The 18,616-nt window shown below is 36.2% G+C and overlaps 2 protein-coding genes and 2 long non-coding RNA genes across 14 annotated transcripts; all 4 read left to right on the plus strand.

The window, feature by feature from the left end:
* The first annotated feature begins 1,372 nt into the window (after positions 1-1,372).
* On the plus strand, positions 1,373-7,251 carry LOC110819061 (pentatricopeptide repeat-containing protein At3g62890-like). 11 transcript variants are annotated; one of them, XM_088206437.1, is made up of 7 exons: positions 1,373-1,939; positions 2,307-3,023; positions 3,822-5,048; positions 5,136-5,439; positions 5,577-5,704; positions 5,891-5,955; positions 6,696-7,160. In XM_088206437.1, exons 2-3 carry the CDS (start codon positions 2,346-2,348, stop codon positions 5,016-5,018), a joined length of 1,875 nt encoding a protein of 624 aa, XP_088062563.1. In that variant the 5' UTR covers positions 1,373-1,939; positions 2,307-2,345; the 3' UTR covers positions 5,019-5,048; positions 5,136-5,439; positions 5,577-5,704; positions 5,891-5,955; positions 6,696-7,160. The 11 variants fall into 11 exon arrangements, with proteins under 11 accessions (XP_088062563.1, XP_088062569.1, XP_088062566.1 ...); XM_088206448.1 differs by lacking the exon at positions 1,373-1,939 and having other exon boundaries at positions 2,024-2,469; positions 2,721-3,023; XM_088206438.1 differs by lacking the exon at positions 1,373-1,939 and adding an exon at positions 2,198-2,214.
* A 1,150-nt stretch (positions 7,252-8,401) lies between these two features.
* Positions 8,402-9,303, plus strand: LOC110819037 (dehydration-responsive element-binding protein 1D-like). The gene has a single exon (XM_022048120.2). The coding sequence runs from the start codon at positions 8,492-8,494 to the stop codon at positions 9,122-9,124; it is 633 nt and encodes a 210-aa protein (XP_021903812.1). The 5' UTR covers positions 8,402-8,491; the 3' UTR covers positions 9,125-9,303.
* A 1,455-nt stretch (positions 9,304-10,758) lies between these two features.
* On the plus strand, positions 10,759-14,936 carry LOC110818913 (uncharacterized). Its single transcript, XR_015812862.1, has 2 exons — positions 10,759-10,895; positions 14,676-14,936. It is a non-coding gene; the product is annotated as an uncharacterized LOC110818913 (long non-coding RNA).
* LOC148253271 (uncharacterized) lies at positions 10,902-12,652 on the plus strand. Its single transcript, XR_015812863.1, has 2 exons — positions 10,902-12,230; positions 12,372-12,652. It is a non-coding gene; the product is annotated as an uncharacterized LOC148253271 (long non-coding RNA).
* Positions 14,937-18,616: the final 3,680 nt, after the last annotated feature.

Here is an 18,616-nt window from a genome sequence, read left to right on the forward strand (position 1 = left end):
CGCCTACCGGTAGTCTCCGGATTTTCTGAATTTTTCTTCGGAGATTAAAATACGCTCTAAATACCTATAAATGTCCCAAAAATTCCAAAATCAGTCTTAGGACCCAATTTTGGCAAATTCCAAAATTCCAGCACGACGCCGCCGCCACCCGCGTTGGCGGTCTGCCTTGGGTCGTCCGTTTTCGGTCGAATTTCATCAATCCATGCAAAAAAAAATACGTTAAAGGACCTCGATTGGCCAAAAAAATACAAAAAATTAAAACTCACCGGCGGCATGGCTCTCTGGTATAGCAGCTCCTCCGGCTCACATTGCAGTTGGGTGTTTTGCTCCGGTCAACCTATAGAGAAGGAAACGGTGATCACAATGATGAAAAAATTGCGCCAAACGGAAATCAGAAAGGGTTTCATTAGAGGTGTTTTGTGAAATTTCCCGCGGCAGCATCGCTGGACTTTATTCGCGGTTTCCGGCCAATCAGCTGGTCTTTTTCCTCTGATTTGGCCATATGAGTGTTTAAAATTAAATTCCAAGCAAAGGGAGAAACTTTTACTTTTTTGGCGGTTGGAAATAGCTCCGGCGCGGAGCCGGGTGGCGGCGGCTCTCATTCCCAGCGACTGGATATTCTTCTCTGGTGATGGTGTATGGTGGCTAGGGTTAGGGTTTAGTATGAAGATGATTATTTATATCCGTTCTCGTTTAATCTAAACCGTCCATCGCGTTTGATCTGGATAATCCGATCGCGATTAAATAGGAAGTGAATTTAGGCCGTTCATCACGATCTAATCTAGGCCGTTCATCCCAATCTAATCTTAACTGTTCGATCGCATTTAAATATGACCGTCCGATCACGTTTGGGGAGGAAACGCATCCAGGCTGTCCGTGCGTGCAGGAACGGACCTGGGTCGTTTGATTACGGGCATGCAGATCGCCCGCGTGCCCTCCTGTGTGGCACCACGTCAGCGTTCGTTGCCACGCTGCGGGTTCTGGTTCGCCGGAGCTGCTGACCGGGCAGGATTATGTGGCTCAAATTTTGTAAAATGCATTTTGACTTACATTTTTTTATTTTTCTTTCAAAAATATTCACATAACTCAAATTTTTACCATTTTTTTCTTAAAATCATTTTCAATTCCATCATCCATTAAATTTTCTTTATTTTTACATTAAATTAAAATATAAAAAAATTAAAAAATTGTATAAATTAATTTAATTTATATTAAATTAAAATTGGGCGTTACATATCAAGTCCAATGCGGAAACACCACAACCTCCCTCTGCTCATAAAACCAAAGTTGTATCAGAGGATAAATGAAATACACTGGCAGAGATCAAAAGACATTTGGCAGGCAGAGTAAACCCTGTTTGAAGAAGGAAACAATCAACACAATTTATCATCAAAACAAAGCAAATCGAGTTAAACCAACAAACAAGTTAAATACTTGAATTAAAATAATAAATAATACACTACTCGCCAAAACTACAGAAATACGTATCCCCACAGCAAATAACAAATAACGCATGGCGAGTTTTGCAAATTTAGAGGAGTTTTTACCCAATTGGATAAAAAGAAAGCTGACACAATCAAAGGGAATAAAAGACGGAAGAAAAAACTAACAGCCAACCAACCGTAAATAATAAAAAAGCTCAACAAGAAATCAATCGATGCACTCTGGAGCAATGAACAGAAATTTGACGCACAAGAAATCAATAAAGATCAAGAAAAGACAAACCCCTCAAAGAAAAAAAGAAACCCCAGTTTCTCCTTAAGTGACCTTCAAATTGAACGTATGCACGAAAACTCTGAAACGCAGGACGAGAAGATAATCTACGAACAGCTAATAAATACAGAAGAAACCCTAGCCAAAAAAAATAACCATGCTGGGTGAAGAAGGAGAGAAGCCAAGAGCGGGATGCGAGAGCTAAGGGATTAAGACAGAAGAGGGGGTCGTTCTTAATATACTGTGCATAATACAGATATATTTATAATAATTACAAAATAATACATATATATTTGATTATTAATAAAAATTCAAAGTATAGATATATTTATAATTATTGTACTTATAGTGATGAGAAAATAATACAAATAGATAAAAATATATGTATTCAATTATTAATGAAAATAAACTTTTATTATTGTTGTTTATATAAAAACTGTTTATATAATTTTTAAAATAACTTTTTAGCCAATAAATTATAAAGACTTATAGTATACAACAGTTGAGATAATATAATATTTATATTTTATTTTTAAAAAATAATTTAATTTCTGTATAATGTATCAACACTCATTTGTTCTTTGATTTTTCAGGAGGGAAAGGTGTTGGTGTTTTTAATTGTTAAGGGAAAAATGAGACAATGTATCTCAACTCTCAGAAGAACATTGAATTCGCAACAAAACCCAGTCTTTCTCCTTGATTGTTGCAGATCACTCAATCAAATCAAACAAGCTCATGCTCAATTGATCACGACAGGTTTAATCCTGCACCCCATCACTGTCCATAAGCTTCTCAAAACGCTCGCGGAGTCGAGCTTTGCTTCCCTCTCTTATGCACACAAGTTGTTTGATCAAATTCCCCAACCAGATATCTTCATCTACAACACCATGATCAAAGCAAATTCACTAACTCCTACTTCTTGTCTGAATTCTCTTGTGATATTCCGCTCCATGATCCATCTCTCTGGCCTTCTTCCTAACCGTTACTCATTTGTCTTCGTTTTCAAGGCATGCGGTAAAGGGTTGGAAGTCTTGGAGGGGGAGCAAGTTCGCGTACATGCGGTCAAGGTTGGTTTAGAGAGCAATTTGTTTGTTTCCAATGCGTTGATTGGAATGTATGCGAGTTGGGGTCTGGTGGATGAGGCTAGGAGGGTGTTTGATGGGAGCCTCAATCGGGATTTGTACTCGTGGAATATTATGATGGCTGGGTATGTGGGAAGAGGTGTAATGAATCAAGCTAAGGACTTGTTCGATGAAATGCCTGCACGAGATGTTGTGTCATGGAGTACTGTTATAGCTGGTTATGTACAGGTAGAGTATTTGAGAGAACAAATGAAGGGAATTACTGATGTACTATTTTTCTTATTGATAATTCAACTCAACGAGTAGCTTATTATGAGTTTAGGAGAATCAAGTCCTAAAGCTAGCTATTAAGGAGGGATAACCCAAATTCCTACAAATCCTACACCAGTCACACGCCTTTGATGCACTATCCAATTTACTTTAGACATAATAATATCTGCAGTCTCCATGGCCATGCAGACTGGCTTTGCTTATTATGAGGTTAGGAGAACCACATCCTAAAAGCTAGAAGAGGTGGGAGAACCCGAACTCCTATAAATCCTGCACCAAAATCACGCGCCTTTTATGTAGGATTTAAATTATTTTACCGCATAATAACATCTCCAGCCCCGACGCCCATGCAGACTGCCCTCGCACTGGCTCTCTCTAACTAGTCTCAGGTGAAAACTACAATTCTGATGTCACCATCTGTGCTGCACAATTGCAACTTGGAAAATTGATGATTGGCCCTGACACCAGTGTTATGAGTTCAGGAGAACTACACCCTAAAAGCTAGCTATTAAGTTAGGAGAAAGTACAGACTCATATAAACCCTATACCAAATCTGCACGTCTTCAATGTAGGAATACAAGTTACTTTACTACATAACATAGCTGGTTAAATGCCTGCGGTTTACATTATACAGAATCTTAAGAGCATGTAACTAGCCATTAACTTTTAATCCAGCCATGAATTTTGATTTTGATTTTGATTTCTCTGCAAACTCTCTCAACAAGGTGGGCTAATCAATTTATCTGTTATGTTTAGGCAGGTTGTTTTATGGAGGCTTTGGATCTGTTTCACCAGATGCTGCAGACAGGTGCCACGCCGAATGAACACACTCTGACGAGTGCTCTAGCAGCCTGTGGAAATTTGGTGGCATTAGACCAAGGAAGGTGGATCCATGTCTATATTGACAAGGCTAAAATCAATATGAATGAGAGACTGTTTGCTAGCCTCATTGATATGTACTCAAAATGTGGAGAGATAGGATTTGCATCAAAGCTTTTCAATAAAGAATCTGCATCTAAGGAAAAAATTTGGCCATGGAATGCTATGATTGGTGGGTTTGCAATGCATGGAAAATCATGGGAAGCAATTGATCTTTTTGAGCAAATGAAGTTTAGAAGGGTTGCTCCCAACAAAGTCACATTTATTGCATTATTAACTGCCTGCAGTCATGGCTATATGGTTGATGAGGGCAGAGATTATTTTAAGTCAATGGCTACTTCTTATAGTATTGAACCTGAGATAGAGCATTATGGATGTATGGTAGATCTGCTAGGGCGTGCTGGCCTCTTGGATGAAGTAGAAGAGACAATATTGAATATGCCAATGGTCCCGGATGCTGCTATATGGGGAGCATTTCTTGGTGCTTGTAGAATTCATAAAGATATTGAAAGAGGAGAGAGAATAGGAAATTTCATTAAAGGACTGGACTCTAACCATATTGGTTGTCATGTTCTTTTGGCTAACATGTATTCTGCATCTGGGAGATGGAGTGATGCGACGGCTGTGAGAGAGAAACTTGAGGAGAGTGGGAGACAGAAAATTCCTGGTTGCAGCTCCATTGAGTTGAATGGGGTATTCCATCAATTCCTTGTGGGAGACCAATCTCACCCACAAACTAAGCAGATTTTTTTATTCTTGGACAAGATGACTAGAAGACTAAAAATTGCTGGGTATGTTCCAGAAGTGGGAGAGGTGTTGCTCGATATCAATGATGAGGAAGAAAAAGAGACTGCCTTATCAAGGCATAGTGAGAAGTTGGCTATTGCTTTTGGGCTAATGAACACAGCACCTAGAACTCCAATTCGCATTGTGAAGAATCTAAGAGTTTGTGGAGATTGCCATGAAGCAACAAAATTCATATCAAAGGTCTATGATCGTGAGATCATTGTCAGGGATCGGATTAGATATCATCATTTTAAGAATGGGCTGTGTTCTTGTAAAGACTATTGGTAGTTTTAGATGGCTATTCCAAAGTTAAAGCAGGTAGTGTTTGTTTGAAAATGGTTCTATTTTACTATCAAAGATTTGTTTTCAGCAGTCACTTTGTAACATCGACTTTTATGCTGCCAGTTCTTCTCTGCTGTAGCAAACTGAAATCAAGAACCTCTGCTTTTGCAACTTCTAAAGCTGCTACCAAATTTGGAGCTTGTGTGCTAGAGATGGATTGCCAGCAAGTACTTAAATATGCTTTCCAGATAATGAGAAAGCTAGCACCACATTGTCTTATATTTCATCCTTGCAATGGCATTAGGAGGAAGAAGCTTTCACAATGGAAGAAAAATAGGAAGGAGACGCTGAAAAGACTATTGCTCTACTTAAGTATGCATAATCTCCGTTTGAAGATGTTTGATTCAGGAAATCATTATTACTGTAGGTATGTATTGTTCTGTTTGCAGGAGCCATCCTGTCATTTTGCACTTTACATCATGCATTAGGACTTTATCATATAGATATACTGTAATCTTCTTCTAAGCAGCTTACTTGCTTTTGTTTTCAATTTCTTTCTAGCAGTTCGAGGCTTTAAGCACAAAATAAGGATCAGAAATGCCTCTACTTGAAGATAGGAAATCAAAAACACTGATCAAGAGTAAATAGGATATGCTCTACTCAATTCTGGTGTTTATTTTTCATATCTTAAAGTGAGCATTCTGTGTCACTATTTGGTATTCAACCAATTTTTTTTATCAAACTTGGCCATTTATGACAGCAGACATTTATATGATATAACCTTATGCACTATTCTTCTTAGGATGCTTTAAGAAATGACTTGTAATGTTTGCTAATTGATGTTACTTTGACGAGGGTTTTCATTGGAACTTATGCAGAATCAGACGTCCATTCAAGGACAATCCTTGATGAATGGAGAAACCCAAGGTGCACATAGCTTCAGGTATATTAAGAGTAATTAATAGATTTAATTGTAACCGTTTTTATTTTTTGTTTTTTCTTTTGCCCACGTACAATGCCAGTGGCACTACATGTTTTTCTGCCATTCTATTTTTCCTGCTGCTTTTGTTTTCTTCTGTTACGGTGTTTTCTGCCATTCTGTTTTTCCTGCTGTTTTTGTTTTCTTCTGTTACGGTACCACTCCAATGGCTATATAATGTTTCCCTGTAAGCAGCAAACATGAATTGAAGAAGGAAAATATTTCTTATCATTTTACATTTTACATTCTCTCTCAGTTTCATTTGCTCTTCCTTCTTTCTATCGAATTTCCTATCAAGGTACGTGCAAATGAAGGACTTCAATCGGTTGTGAGTCATTTGCTTATCGTTTTGAGGTAATATGGGTGAGATACAAAAGTCATGTACCTAACATAAGTCAGAGTGAGAAACTGTGAGGCAGACTTTGCATGATAAAATGTAGGGCTTCATCTCATTCTGTTACCCAACTTTTGACATCTCTATCAAAGTGATCCCTAACTTTTCAACTTTTAAACTTAATTGTTTGATTATTCATTTTATTTTAAATCAAGTCCTGTAATATAATTTTGTTAAATACTAATAGAAATATGATATAGCTGCCCCTTAATAAAAAAAAAAACAATAACATGAATGCAATTTAATATCTTAATTTAGTTTATTTTATCTATCTTTCTCTCAAACTAACCTTTGTTTTTCAATCGGCAAGGAAGGTGAGTTTGCTGACAAATTTCTGGTTACAAGGTCATCGACGCCCACTCCTCTCACCTTTGCTGTCTGTCACGAATCTTGTTTATGACTAACCAGAGAAAAGGAAGAAGATAACAGAGAAAAGAGAGAGAGAGAGAGAGTGATTACTCGAGTTAATATATTCTCGATGTTTTCATTTATGAAGAAAATAAAAGGCTACATATGGCAGGGAGAATGAGCAGGAAAGGGGAAGCGGAACCTCAGGCGCATCTGGAAGTTGCAACGGTCGAATGTCCGGCAGATTGGGGTCACTATTAAAACTGTTTTAAATTATGGTAGAGTTTCTTTTATATATTCATATATATATATACATATATATATATATAAAGCATACTTTATCGGAATGTCTGGGTTAAATGGGCGGCGGAGCCCCATAAACTTGATATAAACTTTGCCAAGTATATAAGAGCGAATATGTTCCTCATTTTTTTAATGTATGTAAACCTCTTTTTCTATCTAAGAAGGATAGAGAAAAACAGGAAACAAACATTATTAGGACTGTCCATGGTCTTCGATTCTCCTCTGTATCTTTTATTATTCTTTATTTTTTTTTTTTTGATTATTCAAAATGTACTTCTTTCGCTATTTTATAATATATTTTTATCATTATACTTAAAAAAAATATATTATATATCAACAAAAAAATAAATTCAATGCAAATGTACGATTAAGGATATAAAAAACTTATATACGTTCACAATAAAAGAAATTAGTAAAATTTATTAATGTAATTAAATTATACATCTATTATTGTAATGTTTATTATTTTAATCATTTTTTTTTTTTTCAAACTCTAGTGAAGCCTTTCGCTAAGATAAAATAGAAGAGTACTATTTTGAGACCAGCAAGTGGGACCGAACAGAAAAAGTGGGACCTAAGAGGGATATAATGGTAATAAAGTAGTGTAAATAAAAAAGCAAGGTGGGGGATTGGATTTTGGGGGACCTGCTTCCCGCGTGAAATCCAATTGCCTCCGCCGCCCATACGCACGCCCACACGCACACGCACACGCAATCCACTCAACTCTTAGCAGTTAGATTAACTGTCAACCAACGGGTTTTAGGAAAGTGTGCCACGTCACACCGACCGGTAAAACTTGTCCCCCTTCACCCCACCTTCCTATTTTGCCACATCAACTTAGGTTCTCCGCCTTCGCAGTTTCCACGAAAGTCAACCCTCTCTCCTTCTACTTTTGACCAGTCAACCCCTTCTTTTCTACAAACAAATATATATTTTATTAAAAATTTTATCAAATTAAATATCGTAATTTTTAAATATAAATTAATTAATTTTCAGAAATTTTAATAATAAGCGAGTAATGCAGTGTTACAAAACGGATAATATAAAACTGAGTGTGACGGCTGACCTTCTGATGGAGTAAGACATGTAGATTCATCTGGAGCATAAAATACACAGATGAGGAGATCCATATGTCAGACATTAATTATTTAATTAATTAATATATTTTAGATGACACGTGGCATAGCTGTTTCCTAGACAGCTGTCTTTATGTCTCACCAGACCAAGTCTCGAACTTTGAAAACCTTCCATCCCTTTTCAACGCCACCCTTTTTCCCTTTGTGTAAACCGTGGATAACCAGCTGGCTCCTTATCATCACTCCGTGTCCAAAGTTTTCAGCTTCACTCTTCATATGCACACTCACTTATATCACTCCCATCACCCCACAACTTCTCTTCACCAATCTCTTCTGCAACTTAGTTTTCATCAGTACTTGATCTCTGAAATTCATATATATGGATGTCGTCTTTCAGTATTCGGATTCCCAGTCGGATCTTGGAATACCCATCCGCCGAGCGAGTTCTTCCGACGACGAAGTGATGTTAGCCTCGAGAAACCCGAAGAAGAGGGCGGGTCGGAAGAAGTTCCGGGAGACCCGACACCCGGTGTATCGAGGGATCCGGATGAGGAACTCCGGCAAGTGGGTCTGCGAAGTGAGGGAGCCAAACAAAAAGTCCAGAATATGGCTCGGGACCTTTCCGACAGCCGAGATGGCGGCGCGTGCTCACGATGTGGCTGCTATTGCATTGCGCGGGCGCTCCGCTTGTCTGAACTTCGCCGACTCCTCGTGGAGACTCCCAGCGCCGGCCTCGGCCAGTCCGAAGGATATTCAGAAGGCGGCTGCAGAGGCGGCGGAGGCTTTCCGGCCGGTGGAGACAGGAGAAGTGGGAGGAGGGTGGGAGGAGGGTGCTGCGGGGGATAAAACGACGTCGGAGGAGGTGTTTTATATGGACGAGGAAGCGGTGTTTGGGATGCCGGGGCTGCTGGCGAATATGGCGGAAGCGATGTTGTTGCCGTCGCCAAATGGGTGGGGCCAGGAGGATGTGGAAGTGGATGCTGACGTGTCGTTGTGGAATTTTTCCATATAGTTTTTCTTTTTCTTGTAGGACAGTTTGAGAAGTGGTAGAAAATTAGATTCGAGGTTTTTGAGGAAGGGTCTGATTTTTGCTGCTCTCTGAAAGTGGGAAGTCTCAACAAAAAGTCAAACCCAGGTTCTTGAACGACTATTTATGGTTAAAAAAATAAAAATAAAAAGTCGTTTTGGGTACATGATCTGGTTAGTTAGTAAAATATAATGTGTGGGGGGGGGGGGGGGGGGGGGTAAAATTAAAAGTACTTGAAGGATTTTAATTATTAAATACTTTTCAACACTTTCCTTTTTTATTCGACCACTTTTTTTTTTTTATTTTTTTATTTAATTAAAATGTGTTTGGAACCAAAAAAAAAAAAAAAAATCTTATTGTATCTTTGATCAAAAGAGGTCCATGTCCTGTCGTTGGCATCGGCAGATGTGCTTCAGACAGAGACAGTGGCTGAAAACAAATCGAGGAACCAAAGAGCAAGCACGCAAACGTTGTAACATTTCTAACAAATCCTACATGAAGTCATGAACTTTTTGAAATTAAGAATTAACATATCATGTTAACAACAAGTATATGTCTGGTTGTTAGTTTTGTGTTTTTAAAATGATTTACAGCCAATCATATATATATATATATATTTTATACTGAAATCAAAGTTAAAATCTGTTTTTTTTTTATATATTTAAACACGTAATTTAAAATAATTATACATTATCTAATAAAGATACCTATAACATAAATTGACTATAACATTACGAGTTTTAAATAACTTCAGAACTATTACATTATTTTAAGGTCTCAGAGGTGTGCTAATCTCATAACTAATTATGCACACTAAGATAAACACAAAATTTTAAGAATGATTTAATCAAGGATAACACGATAGCATTAGGATTCATAAGCATCATCAAAACGAGCGTAGCTCTAAGATCTTACCTTTTGAACTTTATATGCTCTCTAAGCACCATGTTTTAATGAGATAATGTTGCAGGAACATCATTATCTCTCGATAATCAAGTTTTTAAAATTTATTAGTCAACTAAAAAGGATATGAAAGAAGAATATATTTTTCTGTTAAACTCTCATGTCTTATGTTTTAAAAAAAAAAAATTTCTATTTATCTACAACATACTTTACAAAACCAACTATATAGAAAAAAAAAAAGACTTGTTTAAAGAGTAAAACAAAAAATGGAAATGAGCACCAAATTTAAAAAAGTTCTAAAACAATATCTAAAAGTATCGTGAGAAGTAGCTCCTAATTTTATTGAAAATTAGAACTATCAAATATGATTCATTTCAAATTGCTAAGATTAAAGTAAAAAAGAAAATGAATTTAAATTTAATAGTTAATATTAAAACGTTATATAAATAATTTTTACACAGTTGAAACAAAATTGGCAACCAATAATGTAACATTCCAAAAAATAAATAAATAAATAAATAAAAAGGGATAAATCAAAGAAATTTTGTTAGAGAAAGAAGTAATAGGGGAAATAAATGGGGTTTACATTGTAGGGATTAAATAGGGAAGAGAAAAATTTGGTAATTTTTTGAAAATAATAATAATCAACGGTCTAGATCTGTTGTTGGGATCGAACGGCCCCATTACCCCATATAAATTCCTCTTTTTTTGTCTCCTTCAGAGGGGGAGGAACGCTAGAGAGAAATTCGGGAAGAGAGGAGAACAACCAGGCAGAGAAGAACCGTCGGCTGAGTGGGACTAAGGAGAGGAAAGAGAGTCAACACGATCTATTTCCGTTTCGTGAATCCGAGAGGTAAGATCATTTCAGCTCTTTCCGACTTGAAGTTGAATTATAGTGTATGTAAATTCATTAACGAACAAGTAGGATTTGAAATGGAGGTTCCGAAGACGAAAGAAAGCATGCTGTAAGTGAATTAGCAGTGAATGTAAAATGCGAATACGTGTACTTGTTTGTGTTATGGACGACTGATAATCTGAGGGAGAGAGCTCGGGTGAGATTGATTGATTAGGATTTTGTATGTGAATCTGGGTAGAGATAACCATAATACAGAAGTGGATTTACGAATCGAATAGCGGCCAGGGAAGGGAAAATCTGGGAATAGGCAGAGAGATCACTGAACGAAAGATGGGTAACCGAAGAGAGGGAAGGAAAAAGATCCCGGGTAGGCATAATCGTGAACGAAATCTGATAACTGACACGGATGAGAGACTTACTGGATGACAGATTACCAGAGAATGAATAGAGATGAGCTGAAGAATTTTCAGGTGACCCATATCATTAAGTGACCAAATAAGTAAATGAGGGTGATAACAAAATGGAAATAATGATGGTAGGGCATGAAAAGAGTTGAATATGGAGTCATGAATGGACTGGGTAGTAGTGTGGTATAATGAGAACAACAGATGACAAACACTAGAGAGTAAATATTAAATAAGATTAAACTGTAGACTAATCCACATCTTTCTGTACGCTGTTTCCTTTTGTGTGGTGTGTGTGTGTGGTCTGTGTTGGTCGTGATGATGTGAATCAGCTGACTAATGATCAGTCAGCAGAGTGGACCGGATAACAGAGGGTCCAAAGGGGAGTAAATTTCCTGGATGTGTGCTGTATATGAGGCCAGAGGTGTGGCCAAGAAAGGAAGGCTCGGAAGGGCTGTGTCTGGTATGCTAAGTGCAAGCTGTATGTGTGTGCATGGCCCTTGTGGTCGGTGTGCGTGCATTACATTCTGGTGTTACCAATACAGATAGAGAGCTGGGCCGGTGGAGCTGAGAGTTGAATCTAGTGGAAATGAAGTTAAAGGATAATAGAGAGGAGTGTAATGATGAAAAAGAAAAGCGGAGATATAATTAGGTGAATTAAGCAGTTGTGTTGAGTGATCTCGTTGATTTGTATATACTGTTTAATGTTTTCAATTTGCTAGAAAAAGCGTTGCATATATATATATAAACTCCAGAATGGATGAGAACGGATAGTGCAGGTAAGCAGTATAGTTCTGCAAATAGGTGAAAATGTAAGCAAGCTAAATGTGGGTCATTTTGTTTAATTTGCATAATCTGTTATGGAGCTTGAAATGACTTGAAAGTGGCTGGAAGAAACATGCAGGATGGAAATAAGAGGAAATTACAGGTAAGTGATTTGAGTTGAGGAAAACACCCACTGGGTGAATGAGTTTCTGCACTGTAATGCAAATTCTGGTTGCTTGAGGTGCTGACTTGAGCTTACTGAGTGTCTTATGCTCGTCCTATTAATCTAATGTTATTTTTCCAGATCAAATCAAACAGGAAGATGATCCCGATCCAGTTAACGTTGTCTCGGAAGCTTAGAGAAAAAGAAAACTAAAGTTGTGTAGGAGTGGGATGTGATAGAGGTTCATACAGTATATGGGAATACAAATACAATGCAGCTGAAATTAAAAAAAAAAATAGAGAGAGGCAGTAGGTAAGCTAGTAAAAGGTTATACCTTCAGTTGGTGGGATTGGATAAGATATGATTGTATGATTATGTTATCATATATATTTTCCTGATATGAATGAATATAAGCATCTGTATATTGGTATTGGGGTTGGGTCTTTACAATTGGTATCAGAGCAAACGTTCTTAGGATCATCCCTGGTACATGAGACTTAAGAACGGTAAGATCAATTTAATCTTTGAACCTGAAACTTAAATGGTTGCGTTTAAATTCCTGCATTGTGATATTGTGATTAAATTGTAGATCCATGAAATATGATGTATGCAAATTGATGCTGTTGGTCCGAATGTCTTAATTTTTGAAGTTTTGTAGACCAAATGATGAGTGAAAGGGATAAGAAAAACGAGTGGTGTAAAACCCTTGAGAGATGTAAGATTTTAGGTGATCTGAAGTGGTACATCGATTTGATATAACAAGATACCGGTTCAGTGTTGATCTGAAGCGTAGTGGTTACCTAAAGGAGTCAACTAGATCCGTCAAACCAAGTAGAAAAAAAGGGGGAAACTAGGTGGATTTAGGATGTGAATGCAGAGGGATTTTTAGGAGATAACAATTGAATGGTGGAATAATATAATGCAAGAATGTGAGACTTCAAGAATGGTGGATGTTTGGAATGGGAGTGAGGTTATAAAAATCAAATTGGAGGCTAGATGAAGATACTTTAGAGGAATTGGTGAGATGAGGTAGAGATTGTGTTGAGGTTATAGAGAGAAGGGGTATAGTACTCAGGATCAGTAGAAAGGCTGCAGATACAGCAGGGTGTGAGTGGGGAGTGAGCCGGTGAGAGGAGGGCAGAAGCCTGAGAGCACAGGTAAGCTGGTATGGGTGTAGAGAAAACGGAAAAAAAAAAAAAAAAGAGAAAATGAGAACGGAGAAAGGAAAGGGTGATTGGAGCAGGGGAAGGAGTTTATTAAATTTTGAGGAGAATTCCTTACAACCTGAGTGGAGATAATTTAGAAGATGAAAAAAATAAATAAAAAAATAAAATGCCAAGGAGGACAGTCTTGAGCGGGAGACAGACCTTCCGCTTGAAACTGCAGTCGGTAAATAAGAAAAAAAAAAGAAAAAAAAAGGAAATAATAGGAATGAGAGGATGAATAGCACCGTCAGAAAGTATGGAACAAGAAAAAGAGAGAAGAGAAAAAGCTGGGACATGTCGAGCGGCCAAGGGTGATCGAGGGACAGGTGTTGGAATTTATTGGCAATGGGACTGTAATGGCTGAACAGAAATATGTATCTAGCATGTAGTGATTTTATTTTGTGCACAACCAAGTGTAAGTGGGGGCCCACCGAGTGAGAATGTGTGTGTATATGTTTATACATATACATACCTATAAATTATACTTAATATAATAATGGCTTGAATGTATGACTGGGCATGTGATAAATTGCTGTCTGCATCATAGGCATGATGGTGTGGCAGGGTCGGCCGAGAGGCAGTTGCTGCAATGAGTACATATTTATAAATATATGACTTGTATATATAACAAAATGGCTGAATAAATGTATAACTTGGCATGTGATAGTTTCCTGCTTGCATAATAGGCGTGAATGGTGGCCGGGTTGGCCGAGAGGCACTTTTTGCCGTGCATATATATATATATATATTTATTTATTTGTAGGGAGATGTTTTATAATGGCTGAGTAAACAGACATGCTAAATTTGCTGTGTGGTAAGTGTGTGCGGTGTATGGTTGATTGTGAAGTAGTGGAATGAATTCTGTGAAGATAATGATCTCCTTATGATGATTAGGTTCTGTAAAAAGCCTTGCTGTATAGTGCCTGTGTTTTGTGCGTGACGTTGGTTACTTTAGGATGGAGGCGTAACATTCAGCAGAGTCAAGAAAGGTGAGGAATTAGGAAAGGTTTAGGCTGGAAAGAATGCAGACTCGTTATGCACTCAGTTAGGCTTCAGTTGAGACTTAAACTCAATAAGATTCCAGAGGGGAGATAAATTGAAATGGTGACGGGGGAATGCTGGACAGATTTTGGGAGATTCAACTGAACTGAAAATTTAATTGTACCTATTTCAATTTGTTGGTTTGAGTTTTAAATTGATCTTATTGGATCATGTAGCTCACTCTTTTATTATATTACAGAGACAGTCAAGCAAGAACAAATCCAGGAGCTTCCGGAGCCTGGTCATGCCCTGGAATGTGTGCAGAACTAGCTTTAATGACAACTTCAGATTGGATGCAATTATTGTAAGTTAGCCAGGCTAGATAATGAGAAGAACGATGTTGTTGAGGTTACAATTGTTAGAAAAACGTTATGTTACGTATATGAGATAGGAGGGACATTGTCCGTTCATATGATCTTGTATACCGATGATTTGAAACTAATGGAAATACGTTTGACAACACACTTGTTGGTGGGGTGTTACAAATAAGATCCAGGGAGGAATCTAGTAGAGCAAGGTATATCATCAGTGTTGCAGTAAGAAAAATTGGAAGATTATCCACTTTTCTAGCGGAACACCAAAATTTGGATACTATGGAGGATAAAGCATTTGAGAGTGCCTGTACAGATACAAACCTCACAAATGAAAAAAAAAAAAAAAAAGAAAAGGAAATTGACCAGTTGAAAAGCAAACTGAAGAAACTAAAAACATCAAGAACTAATTGCTCAATGCTCCGCTTTTCTGTCAAGAGATGTAGCTTAAGTTCAAGCCCATTGTTGGGCGGCTACTATAACAAAAGTTAAAAAAAAAAAAAAAAACATCAAGAACTAGTACCCGAGCCTAATGACCATATGAGAAACTTGTTGTACATAAAGCCTATGCAGCTAAAACGGCCAATCCATTACGATTTTGAGAAACTATTTCCATTATTTTCACTACTGTTTGTAATCATGTTATAGAATAATTTGAAATACTTTTTAATGGGTTATGCGAAAGCCTTTCCAGTGAGGGATCATCCTCTTTTTAATTTTCAAATTTATGAATATCATGAAACATGAGCTTGGCTCAGATGGCAATTTACCAATATTGCTGCGCAAATCAGTCTTATCCAACATTCAACTAGTACCATACCAGATCGTATTCTTTACAAAAAGTTAGTAACCTATGTGCAACACCTTTTAGTTTTGTCAAAAAATTTTAGCATTATTTTTAACCTGTGCTATTCTTCTTTCCAGAACATGCTGCAAAACCGGGGTTCCAGATCCCACATGGTAAAAATAAAACTATAAAATGGACAGGCATAGACAATAACCTTCATCAGGCCCAATGCTGCCGAACCTTGGTCTACAAAAGAGAAAAATCAACTCATTATTCTTCATATAAATACCTACAAGATTCAGCAACCGGGTAGAATGGAAAGAAAGGTTACAGTTCGTCATGGCATCAAGAATACAAACTTATACAAGGGTTGTGCATGAGAGAGCATATCATGAATTGCATCTTATCATGATTGAGCTTAAAACAGAAAATAGCAATTAACGAAATTCAAAGTGACTGAAAATTAGTAAGAGAGTTTTATTTTTTATTTTTTTAAAAAAAACAAAAGAGTAAGAGAGGTTCATACTAAACAAGGCATGATCAACAACTATGATATGGAAATTAAATGCAGTCTCCTACTAAGAGTTGTGGTCATCTACGTGCTAGATTTTTTGGCCCCTCTGGTTCCTCAGACAAACTTGTATATTGTTTCGATGAAATTGGTTCGTATATTTAAAACCATATTGTGTGTAATATAATTGATGTATGATGGGTGTCTCGTGATACTAATATTGATTTGAAGAATATCTAAAACATTATCAAATTGTGTTTATCTTCTACTTTTATTTATTTTTTAAACATTGCTAGAGAATGTATATACATATATATATATTGAAAAAAAAAAAAGAGATATTTTGAAACTGAAATCTACATTGTCATTAAGAAAAATAGTAGCGATCATACAAGTAACTAGGAGTGGTATCAATTGATTTTTCTAATACCCCTAGAATACAATACAATACAATATTAATATTGAGAGTTGATACATACATGTGTGTGTGTTTACGTGCATACGAAACTATAAACGATATTAAATTTTTATATTTTCCCAAACGATTAGCTTATAATGTTGCATTATACTAAGTTAATAACTGATTAAATAAAGAAAAAATTACACATACCAAAATTAATATGAAATTAAAATTCAAATGAATGTGAATTTGAGTGAGAAATTAACTTTAACACGATACAAGTGTTTGTGATAGAGATTTAGTGTTGAACTTGAATCTATATATGTGTATATAAAAAAGTAAAATTGGGAATTAACATGTATACTGTTATAACACAAATACGTGTCTCTAAATTATAATCTCTTGATAGAGTTATTATGAGAAAGTGCTAATGTGACATAATTTACTTCCATCCCTTTTTAATGATATGTAAGTAGGATTTAAATTAATATTTTTATATATTTTAAAATATAGCATAGAAAACATTATACTTAATATTACATTTGTCACGAAGGTCTTAATAATGAGTAGTCTACGAAGCTTCAGATGCATTCTTTTGAAGGATAAGGATCAAGTTATAATGTAAATTTGTTATGTTTGTCTTGAAATTTGATTATGACTAAAAAATACCAAAAATTCTATTACTAATTTGTAAGAAGAGAGAGATACATCTCTTCTTTTCCAATTGACTTAAAATTGTTGACTACCTATAATTAAACTCATAATATGCTACTATACTACTAATTATAAGGTATCCACTACCTATTCTCTTATCCTTGGCCTAAGAAACATACTAACTTAAGTGTCAAAGACATTGCATTAAGGATTATATCCGCTTGTACTCACGTATGCTTCAGTTTTTAGATAATTTTTCTCTTGGAGTTTGGATCAAATCTAACAGATATTTGCAATACAAATTGACTACAACATTAAGAATCTTGAGTAGCTTCAGAATTATGACGCTGTTTCAAGGCTCAGAAGTGTGCCAATCTCATAACTCGTCATGCACATTAAGGTAGACACAAGATTTTAAGAATGATTCAATAAAGGATAGCGTGATAACATTAGGATTTGGAAGCATCATTAAGGCGAGCCTGGCTCTAAGGTCCTAGCTTTTAAAACTTTATGTGCTCTATAAGTACCATATTTTAGTGAGACAATATTGCAGGAACATCACCATCTCTTGGGAATCAAGTTTCTAAAATTTATTAGTTAATTAAAAAAGATGTGAGAGAAAAATATGTTTCTCAGTTAAATTCGAACTCTTATGTTTTATATTTTTTAAATTTTTTTTTTTTTTTGTTATCCGCAACCTACTTCACAAAACCAACTATATAGAAAAAAAAAAAAAAAACTTGTATGGGGTGGATAACAAAGAATGGGAATGAGCACCAAATTCAAGGAGCAGATATTGATAACTAATTTCAATTTGGTACACCAAAAACCCACAAAAAATGTTCCAAAACAATATCTAAAAGTATCATGAGAAGTAGGTCTTAATTTTATTAAAAAATAAAGGTGTCAAACATGATTTATTTCAAGTTACTAAGATTAAAGTAAAGAAGAAAATTGATCTAAACTTAACAGTTAATGTTAAAACGTTATATAAGTGGTTTTCTCTCCGTTGAAAAAAAAAATGGCAATAATATAGACCAATAATGTAACATCCCAAGAAAAAAAGAGGGAAATGAAAGGGGATAAGTCAAAGAAATTTTGATAGAGAAGGGAGTAATAGGGAAATAAATGGAGGCTACATTGTAAGGATTAAATAGGGAAGAGAAAAATTTGATAATTTGTTTTAAAAAAGATTAAAAAATAATAATAATCAACAGTCTAGATCTATTGTTGGGATCGAACGGCCCCATTACCCCATATAAATTCCTCTTTTTGTCTCCTTCAAATGGGGAGGAACACTAGAGAGAAGAGGGGAGGGATATAGAAAGAAATTCAGAAAGAGAAGAGAACAACAAGGCAGAGAAGTACCATCCCCTGAAGGGGACTAAGGAGAGGAAAGAGAGTCAACGCAATTTATTTCTATTTTGTGAATATGAGAGGTAAGATCATTTTAGCCCTTTCCGACTTGAAGTTGAAT

Source organism: Carica papaya, chromosome 6 (genome assembly GCF_054855325.1).
Source record: "Carica papaya isolate Zhongbai chromosome 6, ASM5485532v1, whole genome shotgun sequence".
NCBI classification, from domain to species: domain Eukaryota; kingdom Viridiplantae; phylum Streptophyta; class Magnoliopsida; order Brassicales; family Caricaceae; genus Carica; species Carica papaya.

Bases quoted from the DNA above. Each gene is read 5' to 3' on its own strand.
- LOC110819037 (XM_022048120.2), top strand. From the start codon at position 8,492: ATGGATGTCGTCTTTCAGTATTCGGATTCCCAGTCGGATCTTGGAATA.
- LOC110819061 (XM_088206437.1), top strand. From the start codon at position 2,346: ATGAGACAATGTATCTCAACTCTCAGAAGAACATTGAATTCGCAACAA. The intron at 3,024-3,821 runs GTAGAGTATTTG...TGTTATGTTTAG, and splicing joins TTATAGCTGGTTATGTACAG to GCAGGTTGTTTTATGGAGGC.